The following is a 16,252-nucleotide window of genomic DNA, read 5'->3' as shown; positions in this document are numbered from 1 at the left end:
TATATATAAAAATATTTTATTTATATATATTCTTATAAACAAAAGCCAACTCTGTAGCCTTTAAAAGGATCTGAAATACAAATTTCTGTCTAGGACACTGTACTACTTAGATGTCCATTCAGACATTGTGAAGCAGGCTAACATTATTCGTACGTAGAGGATTGCAGGAGAGCTAGAAAGCCATCACTTGGGTCAAAGCAGAGGAATGTGATTGGTTTTTTGTTTGGGTTGTTTTTTTGTTTTGTTTTGTTTGTTTGTTTTTTACAAAATAACTCTTTAGGATAAAATATTGTTAGTATGATTTCGTAAGATACATCACATAAACCATTTCAGAGAAGTGATGGAGATACTGATAAAAATTACTTAATTGGAACAAACCATGGTCACTGTCCATTGCTTTGTGCTCTCAAATTGAAGCATTCTGAATTTTTGGAAGAATATAATTTTGAGGTATGGCAGCTGGCAGAAGGTTTCTCTAATGAAATCATAGAATATCTTGAGTTGGAAGGGATCCACAAGGATCCTCACATCCAACTTCCTGCTTTTCACAGGACTATGATTTATGAAAAATGGAATGTTGTCTTAGTTTCATCTTCCTCAGAATTGTTTCCATTTCCAGATAGGTGTTTTCAGCCGCAGCTTGCTAGTCTCTCTCTGTTTGGTTGTGACTTGGGTTGTTTTACTGTTCTTTACTTCATAAACTATGAATTTGAGTCAGAGTGGTTAAAATGATGGCTGAGGCCCGACAGAGGCCTGCAGAACTCAAGCCTTGGACTACAACTGAGAAACTCCTTTCTCTAGCTCCATTTTATGTAAATTAGGCCAGGCTTCTCTCTTTAAATGTTAGAAACCTAACCCAGTTTTGCTTTGGCATAAATAAAATACTGTGCTGGAAGACATGCTGTCATGTGAAAAAAGCAGGGAGGAAGGATTTCTTTTCTACTAAATTTTATTTGTATGTCCTTGAATATAATAGGCAGTCACATTTGGTGTATTTTGTTTTGTTTTCTTTAAAGTGTTTCTCGAGAAACTCTGAGGAGCAGAAAAAGATCAGATTATAACCTCAATAAAGTGAATGCACCTATTCTAACAAACACTACGCTGAATGTAATAAGGCTTGTTGGTATGTAAAACAATTGTAGTTTTTTATATGTTTTTTTATTTTAATGCAAATGTATTGGTAGCAGATATGTTAAATGAATGTTAAAGCTTTTAAAAATATACATAGTTGAGCTCTATTTCTGCTCTTTGAAAATGTTAATAAAATAGAAATAAAGCACTAAACCAAAATATTTTTTTTATTAAATAGAGAAATTTGGTTTTATCTTGTGGTTTATTTTTACTTTGAAAATTAATCTGTATGCATATATTGATTTTAATCAATAATGGTGGATTATTTGTCTAAAATATTAAATGCGTAAAACCGGTGGAGATAGAAAGGAAATAGATTAATGTTTCGTGTTGCTAATGCACCTTGGTGGATGAAATGCTTCATTTTAGAGTAGTATAGTTGCAAAAGTAAGAAATTAAAGACTGGAATTTTTTTCCCGTTCATTACTCAAATCCTCACACCCAGAATAACTATTTTTACTACATGATAGACAACCAGAAGAAAAGTACCCTCTCATACTGATAATTTAAGTAATTGGAATGCATTTTAGTAATCCCCGAGGAGTTTAGGGAATCTCTATCCTTGGCAGTGATCAAGACTTGACTAGACATGCCTCTGAGCAACCTCATCTCCTTAGACCTGCTCTGAGCAGGAGGTTGCACTAGATGACCTCTGGAGGTCCTTTCTAGCCAAAAAGCTTTCTATGAAAGCACCCCCCTCCAGTTCTAGGTGTAATGGTATTGATTTTTTGTGATCATGACTTCCATTTTATTATCTAGATAATTGTACAATAGCAGTTTTCTGCTACTAACTTTCTCTTTATCTATAGATAATGGGAAGTAACTACCTAAATTTATCATGTTAGGCAGAAGAGAGAGGAATTCTGTATGTGTTATATTAATGAAGTTTTCCACACACATAAACATTGAAGGTAATAATGGTGGTACTTCGGAGTAAGCTGTTTTTAAGAGACTACTCCAACACCTGGTTAGTACCTTTTGCTGTCTTAGAGGGCAGCATATAAATCAGAAATTAATTTTCTAAACTGTTTTTGCCATTTTTTTTATCTCTCGGAGCATCTACAATATAGACGTGAAATAGGAATTTAGATTATTCTGTCATAACTTTTCTGGTATTGATCTTGTGAGCTAGGTTAGAGAGATTTGTTTGCTACCTTCTAGAATAAGCTTTTGCTCTAAGAAAAGTTAGCATTGGATCCAGAAATCACATATGAAACTTTCATGCAAACCACTCGATTTTTTTCCCCCAGCCTCTGCCCCTGCCCCCCTGCCCTAACACAGTGTAAGAGTAGGTGGAGCTGTAGTTCTACTTTTCCAATTTTACATAAGGAGTCTTTGTATTTGTGGATTCTGGCCATAACCCCAAACTTCAACCTTACTTGCAAAGCTCATATATATGCTTTTTTCTCCCTTCTGGAATTACATTGAATTTTCAATATTTCTGCTATTGGGGGTGGTTTATATTGTTTCTGTAATGACTGATAATAGTGTTATTTGGAACATGGAATTGGAAAGGAATGTCCTGCAGACCCTGCTACAGGAAGACATGTCATTTAGTACTGCCTATAAATATGCTTGTTTTGAGCTCCAGCTTAAGAATATTTCTGTTTTGTTCCCACCGCTCTAATAGGAATCTATTTCAGAAGCCTTATCAACTTGATAGAATCATAGAATGGTTTAGGTTGGAAAGGACCTTAAAGATTATCGAGTTCCAACCTCCCTGCCGTGGGCAGGGACCCCTCCCACTAGACCAGGTTGCCTAAGGCCACGTCCATCCTGGCCTTGAACACCTCCAGGGATGGGGCACCCACAACCTCTCTGGGCAGCCTGTTCCAGTGCCTTACCACCCTCAAAGTGAAAAACTTCCTCATGTTTAATCTATACCTTCCCTCTTCCAGTTTATATCCATTCCCCCTCGTCCTGTCACTACACGCCCTAGTAAAAAGTCCTTCCCCAGCTCTCCTGTAGGCCCCCTTTAGGTACTTCATCATTAAAAAAGAAAAATAACATAAATAAAATTATCCACCTATTTTGTGCCTACTTGACCTCATGCCAAAATAAACTTTCAGGTTTAACAGATCATCTTGTTCTTTGATGCATACTGCCTGGCTGTTTTTACAGAAAGCAATCCTATTTCTTCTCAGTCTTTGATTTGCTAAACTGGATGTGCGAAGCTTTTTTGTATCCTCTCTACTTATCCGCCAGAAACTTAAGTCCCCTACTTACAAGTTCTTTTGCAGCTCTTGTAGACTTATCCAAATGATGTGCAATACTTTGGATGAGATCTCACTGCATTGTGTCACTGTTGTATCGCAGTATCCTGGTCACAAGTTGCCTCCCTTTTGTACCTCTTTGGATTTCTCACAGCTTCCTCGTACTGGCCGTTCAGTCCATCTGTAATAAGCTTTGTACAGCCAGCAGGTCCTTCACTTTCCCAGTTTTTTCCAAGGGATGAGCTGCTAGTTTGTAGTAGAAAGATGCGTGTTTTTAATTAATTGGTCCCCAAATGCATGGCTTTACATTTTGTACTACTGAATTTCATCCAATTTTTTTTACAGCAGTCATCAAGGTTCTCCAGTTCCTTCTGTACATTATGTCAGTCCTTTTTTGTTTTGGTGGTGCCTCCTTATTTTTTTCCATTATCACACTCTTATTTTTGTGCCAGAGTCATTAGTGAAAATATTAAAGAAGAGGCCAGTTGTTGGGAACTCCAGTAGTAGCTTTTCCAGATACTTCCCCTCCCAACACACTCCATTCTGTCTTTTCTTTTATTAAACACTTACTCATTTAAAAAAACTCTAGCTTCACTTGTTTACTGTGCAATATCATTAAAATTATACTTTAACTAAATCTTAATTGCCTTCATCTTTCTGCTTCCGTCACTTCCATACTTTCTTCAAAACTTGGAAGTCCTGTGTCCTACAAATTAAAGCAGTAGATCAATAGTTGCTTGGATGACCATTTTCCCTCCTCTTGATTATGTCTTTATTTGCTGTTTTTTCAATCGCAGCGATACAACCCGTGCCTTGCCTGCTTATTGAACATACAGATTATTTCACTGATTACCAGACTGGTGATTTCACGGCCACTTTTTATGATGTCCTAATTCCTTTGCTCCTGTAGCTTGACTCTTTTAAGGTCTTTTCCAGCTCATTCTTACTGTGCCTGAAAGTGGCCAGTTCAGTTCTTTTAGACAGCCTGTGACCCTTCTCCTCATTTTTCTCGCTGTTAGTATCATTGTCTCCAATGAAAACCAAGGCAAACTATTCATTCTTGCTTTTGGGCTTTCTTGTTTGTCTACAATTTCTGTCCTGGCACATCCCCCTGGTTTTGTTTGCTTTTGTTAGTCTTCTGTAATTGGAAAACTCCTGATTTTTGGAAAATTTCATTTTGGAAAGACTTTTGGTACTTCTAGTTCTTAATGTAACTTCCTGAGCGAATATGTCTGTTTTTCCCCATTGTCCTTGTCCTAGCCATTCTTCCCTTCTAGTTTCTTTGCAGTTTCTTGTGTTTCTAATATGCGATGAGCCCACCTTACTTTCACCTTAATTTTTATCTTTTTTGAGGAATACATACCATTTGATATCATAAATGAAACAGGGTTTTTTGCACTGCCTTTCTGTTAGATGTAAATTGCATGCTACACCTGTGCCACAGAAGTTGAAAATGCCTTCATCTTTTGTCATGACTTTTGGCCCTAGCATACAAATACTTCATTCGCTTCTTCTAGACAACATCCCCGGGGGCATCAGACACATTTATTTAACAAAGGGTTAATGGCTACAGAAACAAGAAGCAAATAAGGTATCACCATTTAGCCCGACTATCCGATTTATTAGTTTTTCTTCTATTTTTATCTCCCCTCTTATCTTTTGAATCATCCCTATAAAACATGAAGGTAAGTGTGATGTTGCTGGGCAGATTTGGCTGGGTGTGACACTAGGCTGTAGGAGATGCAGGTTTGGAGATCCTGGATTATCCCCCTGCAGACAGGAATTCCCTGGGACATGTCTGTTTTATAGCAGTAGTCTCTGCTAATGCCATGGAAGGCTCCAGTTTGCCTTGCACTGTCTCAGACTTTTGGCTAGGAAAATGCGATGGCATTTAACACTAATTTCAAAGAGTATAACTGAGGTGGCTGTCTAAGATTCCTTCATTATCAATGGAGAACTGTAGGTAACTCCAGAAGGTGATAGGGTTTGACTGTCCTGGATGTCGTTGCCTGCATGTCATTGCGTAGATAGCTTAGCACTTTTCTTCTAGAGCTATTTGCCCTCTGCACAGGAGATTTAGGCAACCAGTGTGGGCTAAGGGTCTAGTTTTTAGATGAAGTTGCACAAAGTGAATTGCATATGCAAGACCAGCAATGTGGTGCCTCAGAAAATAAGTTGGGGCCAGTCCAGCCCAAACCACAACGGCAATGCAGGGGACTCTATAGATATGTCCTATCTGCGGAAAACCTGTACTCTTAAAATTCTATTCCTTGAAAATTAGGCTCTATTTTAAGAGACATTTGTTTTGGTAGCAGTAATGTGAGTACTTAAGCAGTTTTTGTCCCTGCTATATTTTGTCACTGATACTCCTGCCTCCCGTATGTTGCATCAGCACAGCTAGCTCCCTGACCCTAGTTAAAAACAAATCATAAAAGAAACTAGATTTAAAAAGGGAAGTCCAGAGTGAGGTGAAGATGTGGATTTAAATCCACAATGCCCAATCAAGTAATAGAAATTGTTGCCTCACTTTTTAGAAAGGGTTGTATACAAGCAGTAGCACTCACTGAATGGGTATAACAGTGCTCATAACCCATTTTGAACCATTTTTGTGTGCTGTATGCTTTGTATGGAGGCTAGATGAATGAAACAAAGTGTAGCTTAATATATATATATTTGGGGGTTGGACTAGATGATCTCCAGAGGTCTCTTCCAACCCTAACCATTCTGTGATTCTGTGATATAAACTGAATAAATGAGTTCCTATGTATAACTGTAATGAGAGCTGCTATAACTTTGTTTAATTTGAATTTCAAGTGAATGGGTTAATTTATCTGGTTTTCCCTGAAGTTTGTAAGCCAGGTCATTATTTCTCTGTTTCTGGTATAAAGTAACCATTAGATTAATTTATAAGTTTGGCGTTTTTTTTTCCTATCAAACCATTGCATGTTGACTTAAAATATAAAGCAAGAATGAACCTGTGTTAAATCTGTATGGAATATTTTGACCTAGGTTCTGTACAGCAACAAAAATAATTAATGGCTGTGTCATTGTGTATATTGGTTGGGTGATTTCTTATTTTAATTACTATCATTCTGACTTAAGAAATCGTTTAAAGAGTTTTTCTTAGGTTGGGTTTTTTTTATGCCTTTCCTATGCCTCACTTTTGCTTTTGTTCTGAATGGATTTTGGGAAGAAACTTCGATTTTTTTGGTTTAAAACCCACTAACTTCTAAGAAAATAATAATGGTGATGACAAATCTCACAGCAGAAATCTTGTAACTGAAATAAGTGATTGGTCATATAGCACAGAACCTTATGGGACTTAAAAAAATCGTAATGTCTTTCCAAATGATATAGTCGCAATGGGCTTTTCACTTTTTTCTTCAGAGTGGCATTTTAGCTCCTAACATATGTCATAGGAAGCTGGTTATTTGGAATTGTGAGACTTATTCTACTGATGACCATAGATATACTAAAACTCAAATATGTATTATTCAGGAGGTTGTGTATTTATTTACCTTTTTGGTTTTAGTGATCAGTTTTATATAGATTAGTCTGATTGAGAGTACTCTCTGCTTACTGTCTTTAAGGACAAAAGAAGTGTTAGAACTAATAATTCAAAAGAAAACTTGGAAAATGTTAAGCAGCTTTAGCTATTAACGGCGAGCCTCTAGAAAGTCAAGCTGCTTTGAGTTGTTGAAACTCGAAGCGGTATTTTCAAGTATTTCTGGGAGTTTCTAGCACGGCATGGGTTGGCCTCTTAGTGCTGTTTGGAAATGTTCTCATACACTCCTTTTCAACTAAAATAGGAACTTTAGTGCAACTAGGTAACAGTATACAGAAATTAGCTGGCGTCCTGTTAGAGGGAGCAGCTAGGAGGAAATGTTCTTGGAACACTTGTTGTGTCAAGATGCTGAGTGATGTAGTAATAGAGAAATGTTCTTGGCATCAGGAGATTTTTATAGGGACAATACTTGAGCAGTGTGCAGTGTGTAGCCTTTTGGAAAAGCATAAGATACTGCCTGAGAGATTACCTTGAATATTCATGCCAACTGCACAGATATTTGGAAATCTAACTGTCCAGAATGTGACACATCACCCTCATATAGTGTATGGGTCGTAGGCCAGTTTAAAAATGTGTTTATCACAAAGTAAGTGGAAAAAATCAGCCTGTGGCAATACAGAATATTCAGGTAGCACATGTGGATGTGACAGCTGCTTTGATTAGGGTACCATCCTTTCCCAAACACCCAAAACCACCACACTGGGCTGTGCTAGAACTAGCTGCGTTTGGTTTTCCCTTTTGGGAGACCAATAGAGTTCTTTACGTCTGCTTTGCAGTTTGTTCATAATGCTGTAGATCAAAACATTGATAATTAAGCATAGAATTAACAGTTGGGCTAAACTGCCAAATATTAAGTATTGCAACCTGCGTCAAATCTCCAAAAATAACAAAATATATGCTTGCGTGTGTTAGCAAACTAGGACACAGATGCATTCAAACAGGCAGTCCAAGCTAGATAGAAACCTCCTAAGTAGCAATGTCAAGTTATTGCTAGGTTCTTACCATACTGCTGTATCATCTTACCATCTATGTAACTGTGTCATAGATTTGTCAATTTAATATTCTCTTTACTGACCTACACAAGTAATTGCTTAAAAAAATTCAAATAACTACCCCTGGTACTAGCAGCTAATTATTTTTTTTTTTTTTGTTACTTGGTTTCTCTGCATAAAATAACATTTTCTGATTGATTAGTAAATTACTTTGCTGGGCATGGCCTTAACTTGAAAAACACTGTTGCTGACAGCAGGAAAAGGAAAATATTTTAGCACCCTCATGTAATTTTTTTCCAACCTGTCCCATCAAAACGTCTGGAATATGACAATTTGTTAAATGATATGCTATATCCTACATGCTGGGTGGACTGCATTTACATTTTGGTTCAAAAATTGCTGTTTGTTACTATAATAACCCAAACCTTATTATATATTCTTTATGTTTTTAGATCCTAATAGGGCAAGCAGTTTGTCATTTTTGACCTAGCCAGCCAGAAATGTAAGGTATCTTCAAATTGGGGTTTTCATTCAGCATGCTTCTTGTAGGACTCTGTGAGAAGAGCCATGCCCTATGCTGGAAAACAAAAGAACTAAAAACTATAGACCCTGTGAACTAGGGAAAAATTTATTTCTGAGTCCAAATCCTATGATCAGTTTCACTCAGCTAATGTATAGATGAAGATCCTGAGGTTTCTAAAATTTTTTAATTTTTTTATTTTCCCAAGTCATGCGCAACAACAGAGAACAGGAAGGAAGAGAAGGAATTATTCTTCTCCCTGCATGTGCCAGGGTCCCAGCATCCTCCTGTTCTGTCAGTCTATCCCTCTAGAAACATTTCAAACATACATCTTTAAACTATTTGGGTTTCTTACCCAAGGATATAAAGGAAGGAGAGCAGGAAATGCTAAATTGCTGATGTGAAACACGTTATTCCTAGAGTTGTTGGATGAAATCCAATCTTGGGCATACCATTTTTATACTGTGCTTTTCTATTGCTTGAAAAATATCCGTATGTGCATATGTAAATACACACTAATGCATAAAATCTTCAGTGGCTATATATATAATTTGCTAGAGACTACTTCAGGAGATTATTATTTTTTGGCTAAATGAAGCTGAAACTTGTAGAGGATGCAGAAAGCTGTATATTTTGAGTTTGGTACCAGAAGGCCAAGAATGGTTCAAGGCATTTTGATACAGATTAACATCCACATTCAGAGAAGTGGATGTCTTCGTCATCCTATTTAGCTTTTTTTTTTTAAACATCCCAATCTCTAAAATATTACTAAGTTGTTCTTAATCAATATTCAACGATAAATAATAAAATTAGTAAAGCTGGTTTTGAGTTTGTCAAACTTAGTGCTGTCTTTGTAGCACTTATGCTGAAGAAACTGACCTTCTGTATTTAATTTTTAAGGGAAATACATGCAGATGATGAATATTCTGAAACCAATTGCATTTGATGTGATCCACTTCATGTCCCAGCTCTTCGATTACTATCTGTATGCAGTCTATACGTTTTTTGGCCGAAACGACACGGTAGGTAGAAACATTATTCATTTCCAGGTATCACTGTTCACACAGAATGAGAATACAGAGGAGATCTCTTCACTTAAAATACTACCTAATATGTAATCCCCAGAAAAATTAGTGGCAACAGAATAGATTTGAATGCAGAGGTAAGAAAAGGTTGATTAGATCAGCAATAAGGGGAATAAGCACTGGCAGCATCGTTATCACTGGGACATGAATCCTATTATGTTTTGAACAGATTCTGTACTCCTGTTCCAGCAGTATTTTGAAAGGAAGGAAAGACAACATGAAATACCTAAAAGTAGTGGCAGAAAGTGGAGAGCAAAGTAGCAGTCTGCGGAAGGAGGGTGGTAGTTTGGAGCCTAGAGAGTATGAGTTCATTGAATTTTCCTGTATGTATTTCTCTAACTTAGATAAGAATAGCAAAAGGAAGAGGAGAAGGGGACTGTAAAAGTTAAGGTTTAAGAGGTTTGAAGGGGTTTCAGATCTAATATTCTTCTGTCAAACTAACTGAATTAACGAAAATGGGGTTTTTGAGTGATCTTGTAGTTGAAATAAATGCTTGTTGGCAATGTCTGTACGTAACATAGATCAACTTTCAACAGAATTGTCTTAAAGCATTTATGAAAAGCTGCGTGTAAAAGCAATTTTCTCCTCTCCTGGCCCCTAAATTACTCCACAAGTAATAATGTCATGGGGTTCCAAATTCATCATCATCTGTTGGCAAATTGTAATGGATTTTCAAACTCCACATATGGTTCTAAATGGTTTTGAGCTGTTCCCTTTGGCAGGACAAATGTATTTGCAATTTGTTTGTGTTTAGAAGATGGGAGTAAGGTTTTTTTGGTTTGGGGTTTTTTTGTTGTTGTTGTTTTGGTTTTTGTTAAGATAATTGATTTCCATTGGCTCTGGTATTCACTTTGTGTTCCATTTATTTGTATTTTTTTGCACCTCTTGTTTTGTGTTTTTAAAGCTCATACTGAGTTCAGCACTCTCTACTGCTAACAGAGAACACAGTGCTAGGCAGGTAAACATTATAGCAGATGGGTGGTAAAATGTGATGTTTTTGTAGTACGCCCAATTTTTGTTTTGATGGGTGATTTTCCATGGGAAACATAATGCTTACAAAGGGTCTATGAATGTAATAAACCCTCTTGTAGTGCTGCTCAAATGTCCTCACTCCCCATAGTATTTATAAACTTTTAGAAAGTAGAAATGTGTGATGGTATGTGATTTAGACCACTGAGAGTGTTCCTGTTTTATTTTTATTTACAAAATAGCATCAAATGGGATTCTTTAAAGTATGCTGGTAATACAACTTCCTTAAGTGGCTGAAATTCTTGGTGGACATTGTGCTTATGTTGTATGTATTAGTACACACATAAGGAGAGTGATTTGCCAGTTCAGTGCAAACTAAGGATTTAAAATACACATGTTGAGTTCTATGTCCAGTCACAATGCTAAGTCATTGCTCTTTCCAGACCTCTTTAGAATGATTACCCTATGTAGTCAGTATTTGCCTTTCTTCGCTGCCAGAAGTTACACACCACTGTAACCAGAATTGGTCTTCCAAAACCTTTTTAATTTTGGGGATGCAAGTTAAGGCTGCCTTTCCTCCTGCTCTCAAATTATGGAGCAACCTAACATGAAATGAAAAGGAATTGCCTGTATTTAATATCTGCTCACTAAAGTGTAAGATGTTCATGAACGTGCCACAGCAGAATAAATTTGAGACGAGTTTTAATTTTTTTTTGGCAAGACATAATAATTTGTAAGCCTATGGCCATTCTTATTGGAAACACTTTTTTTTTTTTTTTAAACTGTAAGAGGTAATGTAGAATTGGTCATGAGTAAAATTATTCTGTAAATTGTCTAATGCTCTGCCTACTAGCCTTACTAGGTCATCAATTTGTGGAATTTATACGCAAAATGGCAGATATTTAGAAATAGCAAAAACTTCCATGAAGTAAAGCAATTCTACTGCTGACTAACATGTTCTATCTGAAGTCCTGAGGTTCTGTCCTTGTGGAATAATGCTAAGCAACAATCTTTTTTTGGGTTTTTGCTTGTTTGTTTTGTGTTGTTTGCCCCCCCCCATAACTGCACAATTCTGACTTAAGGCTGTAAGTGGTTGCCTGGTCAATCTGGAGTTCTTAACATGTTATGTTTTACGGAAATTTAAGTTGATTTTTACATTCTTTTTCATTCGGACACAGTTCAAATGAGAAATTGCCATTTTTTAGAACTAAATATACATTATAGAATAAGTAAGTAAAAGTTACTGATAGCTATTGAAAGTTAATAATTAAAAGGCAGAAGGAGAAAGAATTAGTGGCAGATTGTATGATGTGTAGTTTTGATGGTGCAGGTGCAAATTTCTTAAAATGAAATTTAATGGCTGAAACTTGCAAATACGTTTTTTAGTGTATGTATTTTGTTTTCCCTTATAAGCAGGGTATTTTTTCTGTTCGTTCTTACCTTAGCAGGGCGAATAGCCAGTCTTGAATTCGCAGTCCTTATGGCCATGTCTTGAAAAACTACTATATGACATTAAGGAGGGAAAAGAGAATTAAGGCTGTGTTTCTTTAATGGGAAAAAAAGTCATTTTCACCCATATACCTGCAATATCAAAGGCAGTTCAGAACTGCTATTTCTACAGTAAAAATGTGAAGAAAAATACAAATCATTTTTGTAAAAAACCTTATTTCACCTGTGGAAAAACTAAGGTGTGAGCACTTCTTTTTATCAAACGTGGACACTAGGGTAGTGATTTATGTCTTCTGGATCAGGTTCTAGATTTCAGCAGAGTGTACTTCCAGTGGGAATTCAGCTCAGATGTAAGTTTTCATTGAATATATAGGAGGATTGGGGCATGTGGACATCTTAAGTCAGAAACTTTAGATGCAGTAAATGCGGACTTAAATTATACCTTTTTGTATTTCAAAGGAGAGAATGGGATGACATGAACTTGAACGCTTCCTTCCCTGATGTAGTGCATTGAAAAGAAATCTAATAATACAGTGTACAACAGTGGTCTAATTATTGTTCAGTAAATTGCCCTTTGGTGTGAATCACATACCAGAACTGTATTAAAATATTTCCAGGTTCTTGATGTAAATGTTTTTTTCTTAGCTGTCCATTTCCACTTCCTTTGTTGTCTTGGTTTGTTCTTTGTTGTTTTGTTTTTGGGTTTTTTTTAATTGGAAGTAGAATATAAGTAGCTACATTAATTACGCGTGTCGAATCAGATCCTCAGCTGGTATAATTCATTGCATTCACCAGGAAATCAGTGTAGCTATATTGATTTATCCCAGCTGAATGTCTGCCCCATAATACCTCTAAGCCATGAACATGAAGATGGCACATTTCTCAGCTAGATCTTAATAAGTATTAAGTAATAAGGACTGTTTTATAAAGATCAATGGATATAATTTTACATTTGCAAGTTAGATATTTTGTAAGGAATTACAAGAAATTTTATAGCTCTAGAGAGAATTCAAGACCATTTGGCTTGCGTGTGGTGTGCATACAAGTCTCAGTGGGGGCATCGTGGTGCACCACTCTTAGCTCATCACCCAAATGAGAAAATCTAGAGTCCTGCACCCAAATACAGTGTTATAACAATAAAGGGTACTGTTTGTTTATGGGTATGAACGGTAGGCTGTCATCTTCATGAAAGGTACTTGGGTCGTTCTTCACACCAGTGCAGTGTTGAATGCTGTGACCTCTGATTTTTCTTCTTGGTTTGTATGGTTGTGATTATGTGCTAAAACTTTAATGTAAGTAAATTGTAGCTAGTGTTTACAAACTGAAGTTTTGCTGTATCACTGTAAAGTTTAAACCAATGGGTTTTCCTTTCCCAATTTAAATAGAATGTATTTCTTCTAGTTTGAATCAACAGGACTAGGCCTCAGTAGCAGCAGATTACGCACCACACTGAACAGAATCCAGGAGAGTCTGATTGATCTGGTAAGTACCTGGACTTCCTTAATGCTTAGTGGAATAGAGGTCTGTGTAGGAAATTTAGGAATTGTATTTCATCATGGCTTTCTGATTTTTATCTCGTCCTATTCAGTGTCTGTAATGACGAAGACTTAGTTTCTTGGCATATCATGATATAGATATCATTATTGTATAAATCACTTGTTTCTGATATACAACAAAACTAGTTTAATAGCTTTTGCTAGATGTAACAACAAAGTTATGTATTTAAATCTTATAATGTATTACCGTTCATGTAATAGAGACATTCCAGTATTATCCTTATTAAATGAGACATTTTATAAAAGACACACCAAAACAACACAGTAGATGACTCATTTTTCTCCAGTAAAAGAAGAGCAAACCAGCAAGCCGTACTGAAGACCTTTCACCTAAAAAGATAAATAGAAGTAATATACTAAGTCCTTTGTTATGTCATTTCTGAATTGTGAGGAACTTTCCCTGACATATTTTATAGATTATATTCCATTGGCCACTTCATGAGTTATTTTCAAAGTGTGAAAAGTAAATGTGGTGCTTTTGTCACACTGGTAGTAGATTACTATCCTTCACATCATATTATAAAGGGAAACAGGAGATTTCAGGTAGATTTTTGTGGATTCAACCGAGCAGCAGAGTTTATAAATATTGCTAAGAACTGTGCAAAGCTGGAAATTTGTAGTTCTTTTTTTCCACCTAAATATAAAGCTCTTGAAAACATGAGTATCACAAATGGCTTGTATAGGGATTAATACCATGGATGCTGCAGGAAGAATTTATTTTTTAAGACTTCTGCCTTAGAAAGAAGTAGAAAACATGCTCTTCTCTGACTCTCCAAGGATTTGGCACTCCACAGAATTGTACTTTGTACCATTTTAATTCCTTGAAGTATTATATCGAATCCTAAACTGTTCTTCAGAGAAGCTTCTTAAAAGGTTTTGGGGCCATTTCTTATAGAGTCAGTAGAGGGAGCATAAGATAACTAATAACCCCAGGCCTCTATAAAACAGAAAAAGACTAGTCATATCGATATTCCTCTCAAAGACAGTGTATTCAGGAAGACAAATTAATTCTAGGAAGATCTTGCAAATCAGTCAGTTAAAGATTATGGAAAAATGGCAAGTTATGGAATTAATTTTTTAAACTTACTCTGTAGTCACAGTTCGTGGCAGTGCTTTACAGTCTTGATTTTTTTTATTTTTTTTTTTAATCAGCCAAACTAATTTTTAAAAAGTCATTTCTAGGGGCAAATTGGAAAAATAACAGGACTTCTTTTTCTTCTGCAGTCATTTAGCAATGCTGTTACAGATAATGTTAGTATCAATTAAAATTAATAGCTGTGTTCCAGGTAAGATTCGAAAAGAGGAAGAAATCTTAGCAAACTACAATGAACTTAAAGGCATTCCATGAGGTTTATTAATATCTTATGAACTTATGCTGGCCTTATGCTATAAATGGAATTTTTTCACTTTTTGATTCATGAGGAAGAATAAGTCTTCTGGATATTTTTATTGTTTGCTTATTTTTAAGAGTTTATGAAAGTCAAGAATAATCTTTACTGTGCCATAAAATGGGTATTTCTAAGGATTTTATGGACTGTTCTGGACTGCCCTCAAAATTCTTCTCTCTTATCTTAGATTATTGTAAAGTGCTTTCTGAAAATATTCATGTTTGTGTTGTGGGGTTCAGTCTCGTGACCTGTTGGGAGTTTTGATTTTCTGAATTGTCTTCTATTCATGGTAACTTTGTTAAGGACTATAACTTCTGTTGAATTTTGGTTCCTAATGGCAGTATCTTTCAATATTTTATTTTCATAAAGATGGTCTGAATCTGATAGTTCCGAATCCGTGACTAAGGCTCTGCCAGAATTGCATGTAGATCAGAATCGTTCCTTTGATCTGTCAGTGCCTGTGAAGGTTGAGCTCTACGATCTATGTCGAGACTCTATTGTAATTTAGACTGGATTGTTCCTAGCTTTCCTCTTGGACTTTGTCCATTCCATTTTGGAGACAGCAAGTGGATGAAAGCCTCTTTATTCTATATTTATTTTCAGGAGAAAGAGGAATAGAGGGTTTTATTTGGATTTAGTTGGAGGGTTTAGAGGTCATATCCTCCAGCTTTTTGTAGACTTTCTGTAGTTCCTGTTGGGTACTGAATTAGTGCTACCTAATTTACTTCAGATACCTTTTATGATACTACTTTTATTATTCAGCTGAATTTTGAGCTGCTTTTGTGAAGGAAAAAAGCCAAGTGTAAGAGGGGGTACCACTTCTGCCAAAGCAAAGCCAAGCTGCTCTGATGTTCTTTCTTGTATCTTTGTATCATCTTCTGTATGAAGAGTATGGAGGTCAGTTGGAGGCATTCCCAATATGACCTTATGGAGCTGCTCTATTCAAAGTTTATGCTTCCCTATTATTATAATGCAAGAAGTGTGCCCTTTTAATATATACTGTACTTACAGCATGCTCGCCGTACTTGAGAGACAAGTACTATCCTGGTTTTCAGCTGGACCACTGAGAGACAGAGAGTTGGGTTTCTGACTCACGGCCACTGAGCAAAAAGGCTGCAGCAATTTAAAACACTTCCTCTCTTCCTCCCTGCATCCCTCCTCATGCATCACATACCCCCCTGCTTCTGCTGGAGCATCCTTGTCCCCTCTAAGCACTACTCAACTATAGCTGAATCACTTCTCCTCTGTTTTGCAATCGAATACTTCATAGCAAAGCCAACTGTACTTTGGAAACTGCAGCAAGTCCACCTGCAGTTTAGATTAATGTTTTAGACTGTGAAGAGGAAATAGCTGAGATATGAACATGTGTTCAGTCATGTTAACT

General features: G+C 36.3%; 1 protein-coding gene across 1 annotated transcript in view; it reads left to right on the top strand.

Moving 5' to 3' along the window:
- CCDC132 (coiled-coil domain containing 132) overlaps positions 1-16,252 on the top strand; it is a 91,972-nt gene that overhangs the window by 56,998 nt on the left and 18,722 nt on the right. The window contains exons 21-23 of the mRNA XM_009895372.1: positions 1,017-1,123; positions 9,322-9,443; positions 13,326-13,406. Of these exons, the coding sequence (XP_009893674.1) occupies positions 1,017-1,123; positions 9,322-9,443; positions 13,326-13,406 (310 nt within the window). The remainder of the gene's footprint in view (positions 1-1,016; positions 1,124-9,321; positions 9,444-13,325; positions 13,407-16,252) is intronic.

The sequence above is a fragment of the Charadrius vociferus genome, unplaced genomic scaffold (assembly GCF_000708025.1).
Source record: "Charadrius vociferus isolate BGI_N301 unplaced genomic scaffold, ASM70802v2 scaffold31, whole genome shotgun sequence".
NCBI lineage: Eukaryota > Metazoa > Chordata > Aves > Charadriiformes > Charadriidae > Charadrius > Charadrius vociferus.
The sequence above is the reverse complement of the archived record's forward strand: the minus strand, read 5'-3'. Positions and strand labels throughout refer to the sequence as shown.